Raw genomic sequence first — 24,453 nt, 5'->3', positions numbered from 1 at the left:
AGGGATTAATATTGAGTTGGACTACCCTTTGCAGCTATAACAGCTTCAACTCTTCAGCAAAGGCTGCCCACAAGGTATAGGAGTGTGTTTATGAGAATGTTTAACCACTTGCTTACTAGGCACTTAAACCCCCCTCCTGTCCAGACCAATTTTCAGCTTTCAGCTTTCCACTTTGAATGACAATTGCACGGTCATGCTACACTGTACTCAAATTTCATTTCTATGATTTTTAATAGAGCTTTCTTTTGGTGGCATTTGATCACCTCTGCGTTATTTTTTATTTATTTTTTTAAATGTAAAAAGACAGAATTTAAATTTTTACATTTTTTTTTAGATTCTGTTATAAAATTTTGCAAACAGGTAATTTTTCTCCTTCATTGATGTACGTCGATGAGGCGGCACTGATGGGCACCGATAGATGGCAGTGATGGGCACTGGGTGGCAGTGATGGGCACTGATGGGTGGCAATAATGGGCACTGATTGGTTACACTGATAGGCAGCACTGCTAGGTGGCACTGATTGGCACTGCTAGGTGGCACTTATTGGCACCACTGGTGGGTATTGATAGGTGGCACTTGTGGGCATTGATAGGTGGCACTCATGGGCATTGATAGGTGGCACTGGTGGGCACTGGTAGGTGGCAATGGCAGATGGCACTGGCAGGGGGTACTGGTGGGCACAGATGAGACATAATTGCCTCTTCCTCTACGGGACTGATGTCCCTTGCAGATAAGCCGGTTATCAGCTTTTCTTTCTCCTCACGCTGTATATTTGCTAATGTGGGCAAACAAAACACTCTGCTTTTAACTTGAATTGTTAGAAAGGGTCAATTGAGTTGTTTTCAGGCTAGCTGGTAAGTGTGCTGAGAAATCTTTGTTTGTTTTTGTTTGTACACTAAATTGACACAATGTTAGATGGGTCAACATGTAAGCACTGTGTGGCAATTAAATAGCAATCATATTAAAAGCAGAAGGCAGGTCTGCAACAACCAATATACTTTAACCACTTGAAACCTGCGCTATAGCCGAAAGATGGCTATAGCATGGCTTAAATTGCTGGGAGGGCATACATGGATGTCCTTCTGTGCTTTTGCTCTGTGATCACGAGTCCTTGGAACTTGGCTCATCACAGATCAGAGTAAAGGGCCAATCCTGATCCTAGCCCTTTACCACACAATCAGCTGTCAGCCAATGAGAGCTGATCACATGATGTAAACTGAAGTCAGTAATCGGTTTTCTTTTTTCCTCACGCTGACAGAATGAGGAGAAAAAAACAAGCTGATTACTGGTTTCTGTAAAGAGGGACATCGGCCCCACACAGTGCTGCTTATCAGTGCCCACCAGTCCCATTAGCAGTGCCCATCAGTACTGCTAACCAGTAGCAACCAGTGCTACCTATCAGTGCCCATCAGTGCTGCCAATCAGTGCCCATCAGTGCTGCCAATCAGTGCCCATCAGTGATTCATCATCAGTGCCACCTATCAGTGCTGCCTATCAGTGTCACATATCAGTGCCCATCATTGCCACCTATCAGTGCCACCTTTCAGTGCCCTTCGGTGCCACCTATCAGTGCCCTTCAGTGTCACCTATCAGTGCAGACTCATCAGTGCCTCCTGATCAGTGCCCACCAGTGCTGCCTCATCAGTGCCACCTTATCAGTGCAGCCTATCAGTGCCCATCTGTGCAGCCTCATCAGTACACATCAATGAAGGAGAAAAATTACCTGCTTGCAAAATTTTATAACAAACTATGAAAACTAAAACCAAGTAATATTGCGAGCTACCATAAATATGTAAATATGTAACACCTCCTATCAGGACAACTGCTAGCACTGATCATGTTCCATATGACATGCAGAATATATATATATATATATATATATATATATATATATATATATATATACACAAAATGCTGCAGTATCTGGACACAAAATAAAGAAAATATTTATGTGCAAAAAATGTTTATTATTTTTCCATAAAGCGCCCCTGGGTTCAGTATCAGTGATGGAGTCCTGGGCTGCTCAGTGGTGTTGCTTCCACATTCGCATAAAACATAGAAAAACTTGATAGTGTGATACTGTTTTTTTTTTAATTATATACTTTTATTAGTACAGGGTACTAATCTGGGTACAGGGTACTCACATTTGCTACGTGCTTCAGTGCACCACTCTATAGAAAGCCAAAAAACACTAAAACTGCCAAAATAGTGTGTCTCTCCATTCTGAGACAAATCAGCTGTCTCCTGCACCTTCCTGTCCCCTTCCCCAACACGTGTTGATACAGGGATAAATCGTATCTTCCTCAGGGGGATTGACAATGTGACTTCATTGTGATATTTATATGAAATTTTGATATCCAGTGTGTTTGCACTTAGCACTTTTGTTCACCAGATCACTTTAATTATTTTTGCATGTATTTGGATCACTATATTTGATACATGAATGTTTTAATCCTATATTGTATGAATTTTGTGGAGTTTGCACAATAACTATTTATTTATTAGCACTGAGGCACTTTATACATTCCAGTATATATTTGGATTATAAGGTTGATTAAATACCACCAAAAGAATGCTCTATTTGTGTGAAAAAAAATAATGTGTTTCATGACCGCGCAACTGTCATTGAAAGAGTGACAGCACTGAAAGCCGAAAATTGGCCTGAGCAGGAAGGGGGTATATGTGCCCAGTAACCAAGTGGTTCAATCTTATCCTTCTTTTTTAGATTAAAGCAAAGATTATTTTTAAAATTCTTTTAAATCATTGCATTGTCACTTGACTGCCAATACCTTATGCAATCTTCTTCCTAGTGGGGCAGTGGGCTGGTCTATTGATGCTGTCATGTCATTTCTCTACCTTGGATGGCGATAACTAGGAACAGAGAAACAATACATATTCGCTTCTATAGTGGTGAATGTGGCAACGTGTTGATGTCTCTGCCTAGCTTCAAATTCAGTAGCATTATTGTAGCATTGTCAGCCCAGTGCAGCAAATCAGGTCACAGCAGCGCTACTGGCAAGAACAACAGGTAAATACTTAGAAAGGAAAAAGATAAAAAAACAGCACATTGAAAAGTATGTAATGTAAGGGAAGGTTCATATTTATTTAAGGACATTTATTTTGCATGGAGTTCCACTTAAAGGGGTTGTAAACCTTTGTGTTTTTTCACCTTAAAGCGGGAGTCCACCGGGACTCCGCGTTTTTTTTTTTTTTTTTAAAAGCCAGCAGCTACAAATACTGCAGCTGCTGACTTTTAAATAGTGACACTTACCTGTCCAGCGCGCCCGCGATGTCGGCACCCGAAGCCGATCGCTCGCTCGGCTGCCGGGTCCCGCCGCCATCTTGGGTATGGGAATCAGGAAATGGAGCCTTTCGGCTTCATTTCCCGGTTCCCTACTGCGCATGCGCGAGCCGCGCGGCGCAATCCGGACAGTCCCCGCTGCCTCTGGGAGCTGTGTGTTTCCCAGCAGGCAGCGGGGCACTTGCTGAAGGGGGCGGGCGCTTGCGGAACGGGGGCGTAACGTACGCCCCGTTCCGCAGAGAGCTAGCCCGGAAGTGGGTGCAGTTACCTGGATTATCCAGGTAACTGCACCCCCCTCCCCCCTGAAAGGTGCCGATTGTGGCGCCGGAGGGGGGGGGGATTCCGATGAGCGGAGGTCCATTTTAGGGTGGACCTCCGCTTTAATGCATCCAGTCATACATTCGGTGGCTATGGATGCCGAATGCTAGACTCGGGAGCATGCCCCCAGGGTAACCCCCTCGGGAGAACGTTTCATCTAGCAGGTTATCTGATGTGGGAAGGAGCCGAGAGAGCTGCCCGGGGACCCCAAAAGACTAGGTTCGGGGCCACTCTGTGCAAAACAAGCTGCATAGTGGAGGTAAGTATGAAATGTTTGTTATTTAAAAAAATAAAAAAATTAACCCTTACAATCACTTTAAATCACTTATTTTATTGCAATATATTTAGGAACAGCTTCCAACAAAAACTCACATCCAGTCATAGTCTGTTTCGCATGATATACATTATTCAAGACACAACAAGCAGGTAAATATATATGACACTTTCTGGAATTACACTTTGATGTTATACCTTCAGATACTCAACCACTTCAGTAACATCCAGGATGGCACCTTCTGAGTCACTTTCAGATAAACAACACTTGTGCAGCTGTCTGTACCATAAAAATTCAGCCATTCACTAATAGACATCAGAGAAAAAGCCAGTCACTCGGGTGTGCCTTACCATTCAATTCTCTGCAGCTTGCTTTTTGCAGATATAATAGCAATGTCTCCTGCAACTCCCACAGTCTCTAGACTTTCACTCCTCTCTTTCTCAGGTTCTCCTCTTGCACTGTCCCTCCCTAACAGATGGTACTCTATCTCTAACATACAATGCCAAAAAATAGCTGCCAGGCTGTGCCCAGTCCTTTATAGACAGTTCTGCCTCTTCCCCCCTGCAACCCCTCCCTGCTTTCAAATCATAGACATTCCAGTCTATGCTGGGACTTCATAGGCTTCCCTGGTGCCTACACTGCTAATGGCAGCAACAAGTACAGTGATGCAACAACACTACAAAGTGAAAGTTGTGGCATCTCAATACTGTGCTAGCCCTTAAAATTTTGAATATCCCTGGTGGTAAGCAACAGGGTTAAAAAAAAAAACACACACACACACAATAAAAGCTGTTTTTTTATAGGCTACTTACATATCATGCAATTGGAGTATATTACTGTGGTAAAATAACACAGAGAACTACTCATGGATATATTAGATGGGCCATTCTTATAGTGTGCTATTTCTGAATATCACGTCGTTAGCTAATGCCAGGGCTCATTAGGAACTGCCTGCGTCAGAGTACAGTATTTTACACTGGGAAAGGAGTTAAAGTGGAATCAAACCTAAATAAATAAAATGCTGACAGGTAAGATTTTTATAACAGAAGGGAGCCTATTTGTCTTATCTGTCATAATCCCTTCTCCCTGCCTTTCAGTGTTTGTGTACACTGGGCAGTGCATGCATAGCTCAGCAGGCCTTTACAGCACACCTGATGATGTGACTCCTGTGCATATACGTGGCACCATTGCAGACTGGCCAATCAAGCAGCCGAAGAGTTGAAACCCAGAAGGAAGACTGGGAGAAGATGGTGGCATCTGTGACAGAGGGTAGTGATGACAGTGGCAGGTAATTCTGCCATAATGTGCTAAAAGCTCCTGGGGCCCATTTTTTTTTACAGAAGTTTAATTAAACAAATTACATTCTTCAGTTTAGCATGGTCTGGTTCTTAAAGGTAGCATGTACTGAAAGAATATAGGAGCTGCCACTACTAACATCCCATTCTAAAATTGCTAGTTGGCTGGCTGCCATGTTGCTCAGATGGGCTTGGTACTTCTAAACCTGGAACCTGGAAGTATGCAGACCAGGAGTACTGATTTCACTTTCTAATCTGTAATCTGTATTTCTGAGATGGTCATAGTTTAGTTAGGAATAAGCCACATTGAACTAGACTTATTTAGTAATGCTGAAGATGTTTCACCACTCGCCTGAGTGATTTCTTCACTAGAATGTGTGCCGGGAACATACCCCAGCATTTAATGTATATTCCCTAGGTCACTTAGTCAACCTAATGCAAAACCACATGGGTAAACTTTGAAAGGTCTTCAAGATTAGTAACCTACCCTGTTTCCCCCAAAATAAGACCTAACGTGATTGTCGGTGATGGCTGCAATATAAGCCCTACCTCCCAAATAAGCCCTAGTTAAAGTCTGTGTAGGTCTTATTTTCAGGGTAGGGATTATTTTCAGGGAAACAGGGTAGGGCTTATATTGCAGCCATCACCGACAATCACGCTAGGTCTTATTTTTGGGGAACCAGCGTAGGCTAGTTAAATGTGACTTACTACTAATTGTTTCCTTTAATATTATAAAGTGCTGTACACAGGCAAATTCACGTTATTGCATAAAGTGTAAAATAAAAAGCCTAAATTAAAGTTGAACACCAGGCAAACAGCCAAAATAAACAAATAAAATGCATCATTGGGAGCTTTTTTTGACCTGTTAAGGAATTAGTATTTTTGCCCATCCAGCCCTAAGGTTTACACAGCTTTGCCACACAGCATAGCTCTGTATGGCCGGAGAAAGTGACAGCGTCTCCTCATTAATGCATTGCTTTGCCGATGACATCTCCCGCCACTTCTGGATAGGGGAACATGCAACCTGTTCTCTGGTGATAATACTTGGCCATAGCAGCCAATCCCTAAGCCCAAGCACTGTCACAAGACCTAATAATGGCAGTGCTTTCCACTGGCATTGGTTGTGATGGGGGAGGGAGCAGCAAGTGATCACCGACCTGGTGAGTATAGGATGGCCTTTGCAAAGACACTGTGGAGATTATTTACTAAAACTGGAAAGTGCAAAATATGGTGCAATTCTGCATAGAAACCTCAGCTTCCAGGTTTTATTGCCAAAGCTTAACTGAACAAGCTGAAGTAAGAAACCGATTGTCTACCATGCACTGTTGCACCAGATTCTGGGTTCACACGTTTTAGTAAATCTTCCCCTGTCATTTTGTCTTGCAAGGGCAAGGTGAAAGTGCTTTTTTAAGCATCACATACTGGTCTTCTGCCTCCCTCAGCCTGTGACTGGACAGTGAAAAGAAAAGTAGAAGAGTGAAGAACTCATCCCTCGTCACTCTGTAACTTTTCTCTCTCCCTCTATCTGCATGCTCTTTGCTAGCTTGTTAGAGCTGCAAGCATAGCTGACTGGTTCCTAAAAAATAAATTTAACGATGTATCAAAAAAACAGCTGCATTATTTGTGTTTTTGCAGTCTGTGTATTTTATATCAGCCTGGAGCTCAGTTTTAATAAAGATTTAACCTTGGTATCCCAAAATAAGGTAAACAGCTGTCAAAAAAATTCTAAGCAGTTTATAGAAAAAGACCCAACACTTGTATTCTTATTACTAACAAATGTAAAATACACAAGGGATACAGCTTTAATCTTTCCAAGTTTCACATTAATATATTCATTTGGTTGCTTGTAACTTTCATACAGTAAGTAGCTCTTCTGTGCCAGAGGCGTCTGCAATACAGAAGTAAAACAATGGGGCCGCACTGGCACCCTACCCAAGGCGTCACTCTTCATTTCCTGTTATGTGATTCTTGAAACAAAAAGTAATTCATGGCTTGAAATATCCTTATCAACAGGCTTACAATTTGCTTAATTTGGTTGTAAATGACAAAAGGACATAGCACACCTTATAAATATGCATGTTGAAGGAGCACAGGTTTATAATTTATTCAGTACTGTAAACTAGGTCTTTTGTGTTTGGAGCAGGTTGCTGCATGAAAAATCAGATTAATACTGATAGTATCAGCCATAATATATAAAAAAAAAACAAAAAACAAACGCATTAGCTATACCTAAGGCTTATTGCATGCGTGGGACTATTTGACCCCATCATATTTGTATATCACCCACACGGATCTTCTAGATAATTGTCTGAATCTGCAATGTTGAAAGAAAAGAAAAATGTTTTGTAGCAAATAATCAGTCTTATATTCATATCCTTAGGCTGCCGTGTTCGCTTTGGGCTCAGGTTGTTTTGCATACAGTTGCCGCTTTTGTTCTTCTTGTAGAGACTGTAACATGCTAATTCTGCTTTCCAGCCTTTGCTTCCATTCTTCTCGCAGTCTGAAACAGGGGAGAGACACTTTTATTGATCTGAAAAGGTGATCTAGGAATATTACAGAATAACAAGTCATGGGCAAAAGGGGTTGTGTCATACTGCAATCTAACATGGGCCCAGGGTCAGGTAACACAATACAAATGGTAATCAGGCCCAGATTGGCCATAGGGCCAGGGCTGCCAGTCCTTTGAGCCCATGCCACTAACCCAGCTTCTCCGCGGCTGCCAGCCATCGGCGCAAGGGGGACGGAAACATGAGAGGGGAGGAGCTAGATGAGACACCTACGGCCTTGCCCGTATACGTCAGCCGTTGGTACCGGGGGCATGACTGCAAAGGGGGAGGAGCTAGAGCAGACACTATGTAGCCGACCGGTAAGAGAAAACATGAGTACAGCCCCCCTCTATCCTGGATAGGCTGACCGGTGGATAGAATGATTGCTCTACATGCAGCCGCCCCCACTGCTCCTCCTATCCTGCTTCTCTCTGCTGCTGTTTTTTGTCCCAGTTTCCCTTTTTTTATATATTTAACTTTTAATTTCTTTAGTGCAACTTTGCATGATTCATGTCAGGGTTGCACCCAACATTTGGCACCCAAAGCAACAACCCCTGCTAGTATGCATATATTGTTCCCTTGTTTCTCTGCCCTTTATCTGTCATAGTGTAAATAGGCCTGTGTAAGATCAATGATAATGGGAAAAATGCGTGGCTGATACAGATACAAGGACACGTGTAATTTTGTCTAAGCCCCCTAAATTTACAGGCCTACTTTGCCTAATGATAAACCCATCCCTGGGTTCACTTTGTAAAAAAACAACAAAAAAATGCTTTTTTTTTTTGCTTGCACATGATTAAATGACAAAAATCAGCAGAGCTTCACCTCATTTACTAATCTTCAAGGCCAATTACCTTGCAAAGTGTAACTTCTCTTGCAAAGTGAACAGTCTTTTTGAATTAGCAAATGAACCCCTATTGGTAATGCCTGGATCCATAGAAGAAATATTTAAAGCTAATTGGGAGCCTTGAAGGGGTTGTAAAGTCAGAAGGTTTTTTTTATCCTAATGCATTCTATGCAAGATAAAAAGCCTTCTGTTCTATGCGAAGCAGCCCCCCTCGGCCCCCCTAATACTTACCTGAGCACCATCTCTGTCCAATGATGTGCACGAGTGTCTCAGCCATCCTGGACTCTCTCTCTTGATTGGCTGAGACACAGCAGTGGTGCCATTGGCTCCCACTGTTGTCAATCAAAGTCAGTTAGCCAATCAGGCAAGAGAGGGGGTTGGGCCGGGCCGCAGCTCTGTGTCTCAATGGACACATGGAGCTGTGGCTCGGTTCCGGGGCCCCCATAGAAAGCTACTTGCTGTGAGGGCACTCAACAGGAGGGAGGGGCCAGGAACACAGAAAAGGGGCCCAAGAAGAGGAGGATCTGGGCTTCTCTGTGCAAATCCACTGAAACAGAACAGGTAAGTATAACATGTTTGTTATTTCATAAAAAAAAAAAAATTTACTTTACAATCACTTTAAATACCATAGAAATGGACTGTATAGTGCCGTCAAATAGTTAGTTCTGTCAGTAAACAAACACATATATGTACAATACACTTTACATTATAATGAATGGCATCAAAAACTTGTGCCTTTACTACAAAGGCTAAACCCTCGGTGATAGTGGATGCTTTAAATGAATGCATGATGTATGAAATAATGTATCCTCCCCAGGGAGTTTGTAGCCAATCCTAGCATATTATACATTATTTTTTTCCAGAAGAGATAAGGGTTTAATTTGCTAGCCGATTTGTATAAAATCATTTTATTGCTTCTTTTAAAAGGAACTTTGGAAAAAAATGAGAAAAAAATAAAATTTCCTGTAATTTTTACTAGCACAACATTTATGTAATTTTTACACCTCCCTTACCCAAAATATAACTATCAAAGTCTGTTAAATAAAATTATATTGAATAAGTGCACTTCTGCCTAGCAGCACTAGGGTTGTTGGTTTGAATCTCAACTGCGACACTACCTGCCTGGATTTTACATGTTCTCCCTGTGTCTGCGTGGCTTTCCTCCGGGTACTCCGGTTTCCTCCTAAACTCCAAAGACATGCTAGTAGGTTAATTAGATCCTGTCTAAATTTGCCCTAGTGTGTGTATGTATAAATGTGAGTTAGGGACCTTAGATTGTAAGCTCACTTGAGAGTTACATGTGAATGTACAATATATATATATAAAGTGCTGCAAAAATTGACAGCGCTATATAAATACATGTAATAAATAATAATAATAATAAGTGTGATTTTTATGTAAAGTATGGAAGTTATAAAATGGTAAAGCTTAAAGTGAACTTAGAGCTTTATCCCCTTTTTGACAGTATATTGCGTTGTGCACTGGAAGAAAAAAAATCGTTAACGTAAGCAGTTGTCTTTTTTTTTCTTCATGGGGGGTCTGGATTTGGTCAATGGACACCTGATCTAGACCTCTCTATGTAGCTGTGCATTATAGCAATGGTTTATTGCTGCAGAGAGATGATACAGGGAGCTGCAATAGCTCTACCCAAGCCTCCATACTAAGGCCGCGTACACACGGGCGGATTGTCTGTCCAACTTAGTCCGCTGAACCGTGTTTCAGCGGACAATCCGCTCGTGTGTGGGCTTCAGCGGACTTTTTTAGCGGACAGTCTGGCGGACTAAGTCTTTCGGAATTTCCGTAATACAGTCCGTCCAAACTTGGTTTCAGCGGACAGTCCGCTCGTGTGTAGGCAAGTATGGCACATGCTCAGAAAGGATTTACACGGCCGAAGGTTGCATTGCAGTGTATTGGACGTCGTTTTTCTAGTCCCGTCGTACATGCTGTACACGTCATCGCGCAAGCTTTCAGCGGACTGTCTGTTCATCGTGTGTGGTCAAGTCCGTTCATTCAAAATTTGGACGGACTGTCTGTTGGATTGTCTGACGAACTTAGTTGGCCAGACAATCCGCCCGTGTGTACGCGGCCTAAGAAGAAGGGAAGAAGAGACATGGCATCATTCATGACATCACATCACTTCAAATGTATACATTATGTTTGGAAGCATTGGGGGTTATTTACAAAAGGCAAATCCACTTTGCACTACAAATGCAAACTACAAGTGCAAAGTGAACTTGAAATTGCACTGAAAGTGCACTTGGAAGTGCAGTCACTGTAGATCTGAGGGGTAGATCTGAAATGAGGGGGAGCTCTTCTGATTTTATCATTCAATCATGTGCAAGCTAAAATGCTGTTTTTTTATCTTCCTTGCATGTCCACCTCGGATCTACAAGTGCAATTTAAAGTGCACTTTCAAGTGCACTTTGCACTTGTAGTGCAAAGTGGATTTGTCTTTAGTAAATAACCCCCAATGTGTTTACAGTGATCTGTTACAAGTGTTCCTACTACAAGCACTGTGAAGCAAGATCCAAAGCCCACGAGCCAATTGTTTCAGCTCCCGGGCTTAGAACACAATGCTTGAGTTCTGCATATAAACATTTCTAAAGTAGTATCAGGCTCCTCTAGCCTGCTGCAGATATACTTGTATTAAATAGGATTTGCTTCTATCACCAGAGTTATTCACTGTATTATTATTAATCAGCCTTTAACGTTCAAGTTGCATTCATTTATAAGCGTACTGTGTGCTCATCATTGTTAAGAGATGCTTTCTTTTCTCATGAAGCTTCAAGGGAATGGCTGAAATGACAAAGCTGCAGAAGAACAGTTGATTGAAAAGTATCTTGTCATCAGGCTTTGCATTTAAATAAATAAAGTAAAATGATACTGCGAGAGAGAAGTGGCAGCAAGCTGGAAGGAGATCATGACACCAATACATATTACATATTACAAGACTGCTTGTCATCACAGTCATGTGGATGTGTCACTGCAGAAGTCCAGATGGCTATCGTGTACCAAGTTTAGAATTGTTTTTTCCCTTGTTTGTTAACGATGACAGCATGTGAAAGTACAAGTGTATATATTGGAAAATATTTCCAGATGCATTCAAATGATTGTCATCAATGCCAAGTGTCCTTCCTTTGCAGGGTCAGTCCCAGGGCTGAATATTCCTAGAAATCTCCCTCTGTTTTGACACTTGTCACACTAAGGGTATACCTATCTCGGAGGACAAGATCACTTCAGCTGACAAATATGCAATCGGGGGTGTGTTTATCCTGTGTGTGAATTTTATTTATATACAGTATATGTATGTATATATTTATATATAGTGTGTGTATTTTAATAGACTGCATGCATGAAAGATTGGTTGAAGCACTCAGTGCCAGAGAAATGTGTACGTGTGTTGGCTAAAAATACACATGAGAAATAAGATACTCGTCTATTGTTTTGTTAGAAATTGTTAAAAACATTTTGAGCGATTATCGGTCTTGATTGAGCATTGTAGAGATGTACAGATATTTCGGCAGCTGAAACAGAGCAGCCGAAAATGGTGTTATCAGCATTAAAAAGTTCTGATGAAGGCACTGAAAATGCATGGGACTTTGTCACAGTTTTATCGCAATTTTACTGTGATTTTACCACGGTTTTACTGTGCTCATGGTGTGTTTTTCATAGGTCTTGACCCAAAAACCGCATCAAAAACGTAATGCGGGTTTGTAGGAGGATTTGGATTTTGTGGGAATTTCAGAGACCTGGTTCAACAGCTCTCATTATTGGCTGGCAACCATTCAAGGGTATACCCTTTATTGCAGGGATAGAGAGGGTAAAAAAGGGGGAGGGGTATGCCTATATATCAAGAATAAAGTGAATGTGAGAGATGACATCACTATGGGAGCTAGGGAGGAGGTGGAAACCTTATGGGTAGAGCTCCAAAGGGATGAAGCTAAGGGGAAAATATTATTGGGAGTATGCTATAGGCCCCCTAACTTCAGGGAGGAGGAGGAGACGGATCTCCTATCACAAGCTGGATTAGCAGCAAAGATGGGAAGTGTTATCATAATGGGGGATTTTAATTATCCAGACATAGACTGGGCGGAGGGAACAACGCATTCATCTAAGGCTCGCCAGTTCCTAAATGTTTTGCAGGACAATTTTATGGTTCAGATGGTAGACGCACCAACCAGAAATAAAGCGTTATTGGATCTACTGATTACCAACAATACAGACCTGATCATGGATGTGGAAAAACGGGACAATTTAGGGAACAGCGATCTTAGGTCAATTGGCTTCAGTATAAACCGCACAAATAGGAAACATAAGGGGAATACAAAGACACTTAATTTCAAAAGATCCAATTTCCCTAAACTACGAACCTTGTTAGAAGGCATGAATTGGGATAAAATCTTAGGAACAAAGAACAGGGAGGAGAGATCAGTTTGCTTTAAGAGCATATTAAATAAGGGCATTAGCCAATGCATCTCAATGGGTAATACATTTAAGAGCAAACAAAAGTCCTGGATGGCTTAACTCCAATGTAAAAATGCATATAAAAGCAAAGAAAAAGGCCTTAAAAAAATACAAGGTTGGGGGATCATCATCAGCTTTCAGACTTTATAAAGAATGCAACAAGAAATGTAAGGGTGCAATTATGGCGGCTAGAGATAGAACACAAAAGACACATAGTGGAGGAGAGCAAAAAAAATCTCAAGAAATTCTTTAAGTATTTAAACAGTAAAAAAGGGAGGACAGACTGTATTGGGCCAATAAAGATTGAGGAAGGACATCTGGTTACAAAGAATGGGGAGATGGCAAAGGTATTGAATTTATTCTTCTCCTCAGTCTTCACGAGGGAATCGGGGGGCTTCAGTAACTAAAACTGCAGTGTTTATCCTTATGACACATCACAGGAAGCACCTCCATGGTTAACAGAGGACAGAATTAAATTTAGACTTGGGAAACTTAACATTAATAAATCACCGGGAACTAGATGGTTAGTATCCGAGGGTACTTACGGAACTCAGTCAAGTAATTGCCAGACCATTGTTCCTAATTTTTATGACAGTCTACTGACTAGAATGGTACCGGGTGATTGGAGAAAAGCCAATGTAGCACCAATATTTAAAAAGGGACCAAAATACATCCCTGGGAATTACAGACCAGTTAGCCTAACATCAATAGTATGCAAGCTCTTGGAGGGGATGATATTCAAGATTTTAGTAATGAGAATGGTATCATTAGCAGTAATTAGGGATGAGCCGAACACCCCCCGGTTCGGTTCGCACCAGAACTTGCGAACGACCCCCGCGTTCGGTACGAACGTTAGAACCCCATTGAAGTCTATGGGACTCGAACGTTCGAATTGGAAAGTGCTAATTTTAACGGCTAATATGCAAGATAGTGTGCTAAAAAGGGTTTGGCGACCTGCCTCCTGCCTCAGGGGACATGGGTCACTGCAAAAAAAAGTTTTAAAAACTACCGTTTTGGCGGGAGCAGTGATTTTAATGACGATTAAAGTGAAAAAAAAAAAGTGAAATATTCCTTTAAATATGGTGCCTGGGGGGTGTCTATAGTATGCCTGTGAAGTGCCACGTGTTTCCCGTGTTTAGAACAGTCCCTGCACAAAATGACATTAAACGGAAATAACACCATTTAAAACTGCTTGCGGTTTTAATGTTATATCTGGTTCCTGCAATATGGTTGAAAGTCATTCAGAAAAATGGCATGGGTAGCCCTCCCTGCCCATTACCAGCCTATTTGGGTCTTGTACACATATTAAGGGGAACCCCGTACCCATATTAAAAAAAGGAAATGCGTGTGGCCCCCAGGCCCTATATACTCAGAACAGCAGTATACAGGCGGTGCAAACAAGACAGGGACTGTGTAGGTTTGTTGTGTTAAGTTGAATCTGTTTGTCATTTTCAACCGGTACATTTTTAAAGTGTAGCTCCAGTCAAAAAAAATATCTTTAAGCTTTTTGGAAAACATAGGGAAGGGTTATCACCCCTGTATAATTTTGTTTTGTCGTCCATCTTTTTTCATCTCACTTGCTGCTGTCTCCTTGCGTTTGCAAGTAGGAGATGTTTGTAAGTTGGATGTTTGAAAGTAGGGGCCTGCCCTATATTATAGCGGTATGTACTGGGTACAGAGCACGCAGACAGCACGCACTATCTCCTAACACTACTGACTGCAAGCTCTATTATTAACCACTTGTTAGCCCAATGTTTGCATAAAGTTAAAGATGAAGTTATGCTGAGTAAATAGATATCAAACATGTCACTCTTCAAAATTGCACATGCCCGTGGAATGGCGCCAAACGTCGCTACTTAAAAAATCCCCATAGGCGACGCTTTAAATATTTTTTTACTGGTTACATGTTTTGAGTTGCAGAGGAGGTCTAGGACTAGAATTATTGCTCTCGCTCTAACATTCTCGGCGATACCTCACATGTGTGGCACATGCGAGCACATGGGGACATGGGCGCTTTAATTTTTATTTTATTTTTTTATTGTTCATTTTACTTTATTTTAGTTTGACATTTTTTTTCCCAAAAATATATTTTTGATCACTTTTATTCCTATTACAAGAAATGTAAACATCCCTTGTAATAGGAATATGGGATGACAGGTCCTCTTTACAGTGAAATCTGGGGGGTCAATATGACCCCACATCTCACCTCTAGGCTGGGAAGCCTGAAATAAAAAATAAAAAAAAAGATTCTGGCTTTGATCGTACTGGCGAGTTGGTAGAAGCACCAGAGGGCGGTGAGGGATGGGGGGCATCTATGGCTGGGTACTTCAGGGTATCACCGAGTATGGCTGGGTATCTCTGAGTATGGCTGGGTATGGCAATTTATGGCAGGGTATTACAGAGTATTGGCGGGGTATTGGTGGGGTACTACAGAGTAATAGCAGGGTACTGCAGAGTATTGGGGGTACTGCAGAGTAATGGGGGGTACTGAAGAGTAATGGCAGGGTACTGCAGAGTAATGGCAGGGTACTGCACTGCAGAGTAATGGCAGGGTACTGCACTGCAGAGTAATGGCAGGGTACTGCACTGCAGAGTAATGGCGGGGTACTGCACTGCAGAGTAATGGCGGGGTACTGCACTGCAGAGTAATGGCGGGGTACTGCAGAGTAATGGCGGGGTACTGCAGAGTAATGGCAGGGTACTGCACTGCAGAGTAATGGCGGGGTACTGCACTGCAGAGTAATGGCGGGGTACTGCAGAGTAATGGCGGGGTACTGCAGAGTAATGGCAGGGTACTGCACTGCAGAGTAATGGCGGGGTACTGCACTGCAGAGTAATGGCAGGGTACTGCAGAGTAATGGCGGGGTACTGCACTGCAGAGTAATGGCGGGGTACTGCAGAGTAATGGCGGGGTACTGCAGAGTAATGGCAGGGTACTGCACTGCAGAGTAATGGCGGGGTACTGCACTGCAGAGTAATGGCGGGGTACTGCAGAGTAATGGCGGGGTACTGCAGAGTAATGGCAGGGTACTGCAGAGTATGCACTGGTATTGCAGAGTATTGGCAGGGAATTGAGGGGTTAAATTCGGTGAGCAGCGATGTGGGCACTGCAGATGCAGCCCACATCGCTGCTGACACCGATCTCTTTCCCCTCCGCTGTACCGATCGGTACAGAAAGGGGAGGGAGGAACAGGCGTCATAACATGACGCCGGTTTGTTTCCAAGTGATCACTCCGTCATTTGACGGAGCAATCACGTGGTAAACGGCCCTATGGACCCGGCGGTCACGGATGCTCTCGAGTGCGCACACCTCGGGGCACGCGAGAGCAGAATTCTGGGAGGCCGTTAATTAACGGCCTCTCTGAGTTAAACAACCGCCCTGAAGCCGTTAATCGGCAATGGGCAGTTGTTAAGTGGTTAAAGCTAGATCACTAGCTATATAGGTGAGGTGAATATAGTGGTGTATACTGCAGTCAGGGCACAGACAACAACCACTACACAGCAGCAAGATAGGAAATCAGCCAAAAACGATTGGTGTGTACTGTGTTGAAGGTACACAGAACACCCACTGCTTCAGATGCAAAGTAACACACTACAGGAGGCCGCCTTAAAGGCGGCCTTATATAGTGTGGGGCGTGCACTACACAGTCTGAGCTATGATTGGCCACAGGCAGGATGCCTGAGGCCAATCATGGCTCTCCTCGCTGCCGGCGCTGCGATTGGCCAAGCATGCGCTGTCGGACAGCAATGCACTGCAATCATCGGACAGCAATGCACTGCGCCAACGCAGTGCATTGTGGTCCGCGCGCGCGTCACTCGAATTTTGACGCGAACGGCCAAAACGTTCGGAATTCGCCGAACGCACGAACGGCCAATGTTCGAGTCGAACGTACGTTCGACTCGAACACGAAGCTCATCCCTAGCAGTAATCAGCAAGGATTCATGAAGAATCATTCTTGACAAACCAATCTATTAACCTTCTATGAGGTGGTCAGTTGTCATCTAGATAAAGGAAGGCCCATAGACGTAGTGTATCTGGATTTTGCAAAAGCATTTGACACAGTTCCCCATAAACGTTTACTGTACAAAATAAGGTCCGTTGGCATGGACCATAGGGTGAGTATATGGATTGAGAACCTTCTACAAGGGTGAGTTCAGAGGGTGATAAATGGGGATTACTCAGCATGGTCAGAGGTGGGTAGTGGGGTTCTGAGTTGGGACCAATCCTATTTATTTTGTTCATAAACGACCTTTGCAAAAAGATCTGAACAAATTAATGGGGTGGGCAACTACATGGCAAATGAGGTTTAATGTAGAAAATTTTAAAATAATGCATTTGGGGGGCAAAAATAGGAATGCAATCTATACGCTGGGGGGAGAACCTCTGGGGGAATCTAGGATGGAAAAGGATGGAAAAGGACCCTGGGGGTTCTAGTAGATGATAGGCTCAGCAACGGCATGTAATACCAAGCTGCTGCTAACAAAGCAAACAGAATATTGGCATGCATTAAAAAGGGGATCGACTCCAGAGATAAAACGATAATTCTCCCGCTCTACAAGACTCTGGTCCGGCCGCACCTAGAGTATGCTGTCCAGTTCTGGGCACCAGTTCTCAAGAAGGATGCACTGGAAATGGAGCGAGTACAAATAAGGGCAACTAAGCTAATAAAGGGTCTGGAGGATATTAGTTACGAGGAAAGGTTGTGAGCACTGAACGTATTCTCTCTGGAGAAGAGATACTTGAGAGGGGATATGATTTAAATTTATAAATACCATACTGGTGATCCCACAATAGGGATAAAACTTTTTTGCGCAAGTGAGTTTAACAAGACACATGGCCACTCATTGAAATTAGAAGAAAAGACCTTAACCTTAAACTACATAGCTGGTTCTTTACTGTAAGAGCGTCAAGGATGTGGAATTCCCTTCTCTCCTGATGCCCCCTGTCTCAGCGGGGGGCATCAGTAATTTCAACAAAACAATTAGATAAGCACATGAACGACCACAACATACAGGGCTATACAATGTAATACTGACATATAATCACACACATAGGTTGGACTTCATGGACTTGTGTCTTTTTTCAACCTCACCTACTATGTAACTATTGATGTATTCTTTCTGCATTTTCAATGCAATTCAACGGATAGGCGCTTTTTGGTACAGTTTTTTTAACTGACCAAAAATGCAGCAAGCAAGATTTTAAATACCCCAATGGAAGCGCAACAGACCACTGTGAAGACATATATAGAATTTAAAGGGATACATTTTTCTTGAGTTTTTTTTTTTTTTTTGGTCAACAATACATTCATATTAATTTAAATTCAAAATATCAATTAAAAAGTCGAATATAATACAATTATATATAAAAAAAAAAAAAAAAATATATATATATATATATATATATATATATATATATATATATATATATATATATATTAAAAACTGTAAATTTTGGTTTTCGGCCAAGTGCATCTTGCAATTTTCGGTTTCAGCACCAAAATTTCCATTCAGTGCACCTCTAGGGCATTGAATACTGTGCACCTAAAACAAATCAAACTGACAGGTCTCTGCTAGAAGCACTGTCAGCTGTGCTTCTCTAGCTTTGTCAGTTCAGTCATTCCAATTAAACAATGCAGTCTTGGTCAGACTCTTTAGGATTCATTTTTTCTTTAAGAGTGTTGGATGTTCCCAGTTATGGGATGTGACTTTATCCTCCAACTCCTAAGTCACTGTTATATACTGTATTAATGCAGGGATTAATGAAAGGGACTATAGCACATGGTGGGGGACACCTGAACCACTTTTATAAGTGTTAAAGGCTGAACTAAGGCTGCAACATGTAACAGAAGGAATGTAGGAGACATAGGCAACTGGAGAGGTAAGCATAATACCTCTTCTATAGCAGGGAACTGCAGGCTAGATTTTGTTAGGCAGCTTCTCTTTTATCTCCAAAACCTCTTCCTTGTGCACAGACAGAGAGCACATAAATTATCAGCTCACAAGATTGCTGGCAAAATTAACAGGTATTTTCTGTATTTATTGAATAAATCTAACAAAAAATTTGAATTGCACATCAAAGCTGAGCTCCACCAAAAAGGGGAAGCGCCACCTCCCACCCCACCAAAAAAGAAGTGCCAAATGTGGCAGTGGAGAGTTTTAACAGGTATCTGCTCCCATTTTCGGCTCAGAACGCCGCAGCACCATCTCCTTCCCCCGCAGTCATCTGGGAAACATCACAGGTCCCAGAAGACTACAGGACCATTCACAAGGTACAGTGCAACTCACACATGTGCATTAGGAAACAGGCTGTGAAGGTGCAAGGCTTCACTTCGTGTTTCCCTTACTAGAGATGCCAGAGCTTGCCCCCGAAGCCCATTATAGAGTTGGTTCGGGTGAGGACATTGTGGGACACCAGGACAGGCAAGTGTCCTCCTTATATTAAAAGTCAGCAGCTACAGTATTTGTAAACAATAGGAAAGAAAAACACTGCTCTAGGTGCGTGGTTCCAGGTGAGCTGGGGAGAGGACTCCTCCCACCGGTGCAAGCCTCGGCTCGCCTGCCACCCAAAGGATATGGAGGAAGAAATTGGTGGCTGCACACCAAAGTAGCAAAAAGCCCCTTTATTTCTCTTCAATAAAACATGATATGACACCACAGGATGGCAGCAGTTAGTGTCTACCTGTTACCACCCTGTGGTGTTATATCATGTTTTATTGAAGAGGGTGCAGCCACCAATTTCTACCTCCATACAGTATTTGTAGCTGCTGACTTTTATTTTTTTCCAAAGGAGCCTGGAGTTGATCTTTAGGGAGTGTAAAATAGAGAAAACAAGTGAAGTGTGTTATTAGGATTTACTTACATTTCATATATTGTTGCTTGGAAGGGCTGGGTTTAAGTGACAGAGTGATCAAGTGGCAGTGGAACCAATATATTGTGCTTCTTGAATGCTTTAAAATTAGGGTTGTATTTGATAATGCACCTGTGCTTGATTACTATGATAAAGATTAGGAAGGAACAGGAGACAATAGGAGGACATACAAGGCAGTGCGAGGGAGCATGATAAAGATTACAAGCATCTAAAAATATCTGACTTTTTTTAGTATAGAGCGCCAAAAGTTTGCATACACTTTTATATTGCATGGATTGGAGTGATCACAGTCAATTGCTAGTTTACAAGATGTCTTGGTTCGCCCCCCTCAACTTATACGCATCTGTAGTGCTTATTAGTGTACACCAATGAGCCACACTGTAATGTCAACCAAGTCCTGGTAAGCATGTTCATGTACAGGCATACCCCACTTTTAAGTACACAATGGAGTTTATTTACTAAAGCTGGAAAGTGCAAAATCAGGCTCACTTCTGCATAGAAACCAATGAGCTTCTAACTCCAGCTTGTTCAATTAAAGAGGAAGTAAACCCTGATGGGTTTACTTCCTCTTTGTCTCCCTGCAAAGGTAAAGCATAATGGGCTACTATGCATCGCACAGTAGCCCATTATGTGTCACTTACTTGACACAGGAGCCAGCGATGTCACCGCTGTCCCCTGTAGTACGGATCGTCCATCTTCTTCTGGGTAAAGCTGCTCCGGACACTCACAGCGCTGGAGCAGCAATGACGTCACACCTGCGCATGCGCATGGGAGCCACCACTAACGGCATATCACTGTTAGCAGTGGCATGCTGCTAACGGCGATAGTGGGCCTGCACGCGCTCTGTCTACATCGCATGTGCCGTAGACAGCTGTGACTGTCTTTTAGTAAATATCTCCTAAACAATATAGGTTTAGGAGATATTTCTTGGACCTACAGGTAAGCCTTAATCTAGGCTTACCTGTAGGTCAAAGTAGTTTGTAAGGGTTTACAACCACTTTAAGCTTTGGTAATAAAACCTGGAAGCTCATTGGTTTCTATGCAGTAGTGAGCCTTATGTTGCACTTTCCAGCTTTAGTAAATAAACCCCATTGTGTACTTAAAAGTGGGGTATGTCTGTATGTCTCTAAACTGCTATCACTCTCACTCAGAGATCTGCATAAATATGGCTACTATTCATAACAGGAGAAAATTGTATATGCTATAGAGAGATTGTTAACCAGTAGTTGGGCCATGCTTTATAGTCACCCAAATATTTCAGTGGTAATCAGATTGACCACACTTTCACATTAAAGTGGTTTTAGTGATAGTAGTCTCTATGTGCGTGTGGTTTCTTAGGAACTTTAACTATACAGATATCTGTTAATAGAGTGTTTTTTTTTCATAAGTATGTTTTTTGGGTAGCTGAAATGAAAGAATAGATAAGACTACATGAAACGTTGACTGTGTGTTTATTTTCCCTTTTATATTTATTGTTAAACACTGAGATAATAATAGTTTTTCTTTCTTTCTTTTTTTTTTTGGGGGGGGGGGGGGGTATTGCCTCCTTTCGAAAACCATAACTTTAGACTATTGGAATCATGTTGGACTCTAGAGAGTTGATTTACTAAAGACTGTTCACTTGAGCTTAGTGAATGAGGTGAACCTCTACTGACTTCCACCATCCATTCACATTCAAGCAAAAATACTGCTTTTATATTTCCCTTGTGCGTGATTGGATATTCTCTGCAAAAGTGAAATTTCACCACATTCAGTAAGCTTTGGGGCAAATCTCCTTGCTAGGTGAATCTAACCCTAGGTACTTACTAATACCACTTGTGCAAGATACAGGGCAAGAAGATGGCTAATGGTTTAATGAGCAAAAGTCTGTTAAATAATATAGAGTTAATAAGAAAATAAATATTGTCAATATGTTTTTTATACCGAGGTGTAGCGCATGTTTATTGTACTTAACGGGTATGATTTTCTTTTTAAAGCATCTCAGATGTGTTTTTAATAATATGCACAAAATATCAATCATTTATGAAAGGAAAATTGTTTTGAGCTGTGCAATCAGTTTTACTTCCATTTGCTACAAAGGTTTAATAATATTTTCAATCTGCTACATGTAGGAGGCTTAATTGGTATCATCAATATGTATGCAAGAAAAATGTCTGGTTTCAGACATGGTAAAAACGTCATTTATCAATCACATAAATCAATAGTGTTTATGAAGCAGTAATTTTATCAAATATTGTTGAGTGTACATTTCTGTTGAGCTGTCTTAGTTTTACTACATGCCTACAGGGCTTGCATGCGTATATTGTTCCACTTTTACTAACATCAGACCGATATTGAATTTTTATTTTATAAGCGATAAGCTTAATTTTGCATTGATTGAAATTTCTCTTGCTGTACAGCAGTTTTAAAATGTGTAAAACGCGTGCATACTATTTTATATCCATTTTTCCTGAAATTGATATACTAAAGCGGACCTGTATACTTTATTTTAATGCAGTTTGCATGTAAACTTTCCCTTGGCCAGCCCACACTATGATGCAAAGGTATGAGAATTGAACAGTAGTTTTGGGTTAATTTACCAACGACAAGTAGGCTCTTCACTTCGCAAAGGAATTTTCCCAAGAGATTAGTGAAAGCGGTGAAAAATTACTTTGCTAAGAACACCCAATCATGTGCAAGGAAAATAAACAAAAACAGCATTTTTGCTTGCACGTGATTGGATGATGGAAGTCAGCAGGGCTTTTCCTCATTCACTAAGCTCTGGGGAAAATTTCCTTGCAAAATGGCCAGTCTACTTGAGTTTAGTAAATTAACCCCTTTGTTTTTTTTCAAGCTCCTAATCATGTACAGAAGAACTTCACACTTTTCTAAGCACGTAATTCGGTGTTTAAAGTATAAAAAAAACAGTTGATCTTTCAGAGCCAGTGGGAGAGATTTACCAACAATGGTGCACACAGAATCTGGTGCAGCTGTGCATAGTAACCAATCAGCTTCTAACTTCAGCATCTTCCATCATGCTTTGACAGTAAGGCCGGGTTCACACTGGTACGACATGACTGTTGTACGACTGTCATCCTACATTGCCCTGTGACATCGGTCCTACTTCAGTCCTACTCCCATCTGACTTGAAGGAACAGGATACGATTTTGCTCCGACTTTGAGATCGACTTGTCCTTTGACCAATTAAAACCAACCCAGTGTGACATAAATTCCTTTTCCTGCCACTGTAATCACCATGATCCAACTTCAATGATATTGAATGGGCTGAAAACGGACCAAAGTCGGACAAAAGTAGAGCAGGAACCTTTTCTAAAGGTGGACCGACTTGTGTTGGACCAGTTAAGATGGCTCTCATAGGGAACCATTGATTTGTACACATCATGTTACATGTGCTCCCAAAGCTGGAGCGGATGTAGCACCAGTGTGAACCCAGCTTAAAACCTGGAAACCGATTGGTTACTATGCACAGCTGCACCAGATTTTGTATACACTAGTTTGCGTAATGTCATTGTATGACAGTACTTTTGGTACTCAAATCAGCTTATGACTCCAGACCAATATTTGTTGCCACATTATATACAGGTTCGTCTGTTGGGGTATTTTCTAAGTTGGGACATTTCTCAGAAATGTGACTCTTCTAATAGCAAAGGGGTTTAAAGTCACACTAAATTATATCCTTAATCTTTATTCCCCAAAAATAAACCATGCACATCCACTGCCTAATAGCCCTGTAAACTATGTTTAAAGTGGTTGTATACCCACTTTGAAAAAGAAAAAAAAAACCTTCAAGACAAAGACATAATGAGCTAGCTCATTATGTAACAATCACCTGAGATCAAAGCCCTTGCTGTGGAGCCCGTACACAGCACCGGCCGGCACCGGCCGGCGGCATCACTCCCGGGGGTTACTTCCAGTTATCCCAGCTCTGGTGCTGTGATTGGCCGGAGCCGCAATGACGTCTCTTCCGTGCATGCGCGCGGGAGCCGCCAGTAATGGCACACTCACTGAAGCAAATGGCACATACTTGCCATTACTTCAGTTTGCTTTAGTGCACATGTGCCGATGATGTTGGCACATGCAAATACCGGGGATATCTCCTAAACCATTCAGGTTTAGGAGATATCCTGGGTAGCTATAGGTAAGCCTTATTATATAGGCTTACCTGTAGCAAAATGTAGTCTGTAAGGGTTTACAATTACTTTAAAAAATTGTTTCTTACTGTTTTTTTTTTTCCTGTAATGTCTGTGAGCTCCAGAAGCTCCAGAAGCTCTCCTTTTCTCCCCATGTCTATTTGTTTGTAACGAGCAGTGGATGTTTGTTGCAGTCATGTAAACTACTCAATACACACTACAAATCATATAATCCATAGTCCATAGTCTATCTTGGGGGTAAGCAAGAGAGGGTGGCTATGCTCCCCAAATACAATGGGACTATACAAATCAAATTTAGCCACCCTTTAAAAGAAAGTCACATCAGAGCAGCAAATAAAAAAAAAGGAATTTGGTGATTTGGAAGAATCTGAGAGCAAGTTAAGAAT

At 41.8% G+C, this 24,453-nt stretch overlaps 1 protein-coding gene across 2 annotated transcripts in view; it reads right to left on the bottom strand.

Annotated features, from left to right (window-relative positions):
• Positions 1 to 3,930: 3,930 nt before the first annotated feature.
• The window catches only part of LOC143973907 (protein FAM240B-like), an 86,628-nt gene continuing 66,105 nt past the window's right edge, over positions 3,931 to 24,453 (bottom strand). For both annotated transcript variants that reach the window (XM_077474790.1, XM_077474791.1), the window contains exon 3: positions 3,931 to 7,688. In XM_077474790.1, coding sequence (XP_077330916.1) covers positions 7,565 to 7,688 — 124 coding nt within the window. In that variant the 3' untranslated portion in view covers positions 3,931 to 7,564. The remainder of the gene's footprint in view (positions 7,689 to 24,453) is intronic.

Source organism: Lithobates pipiens, unplaced genomic scaffold (assembly GCF_037356315.1).
Source record: "Lithobates pipiens isolate NorthernLeopardFrog02 unplaced genomic scaffold, aLitPip1_a1.2 Scaffold_13, whole genome shotgun sequence".
Taxonomy (NCBI): Eukaryota; Metazoa; Chordata; class Amphibia; order Anura; family Ranidae; genus Lithobates; species Lithobates pipiens.
This window is presented reverse-complemented; position numbering and strand designations above follow the sequence as displayed.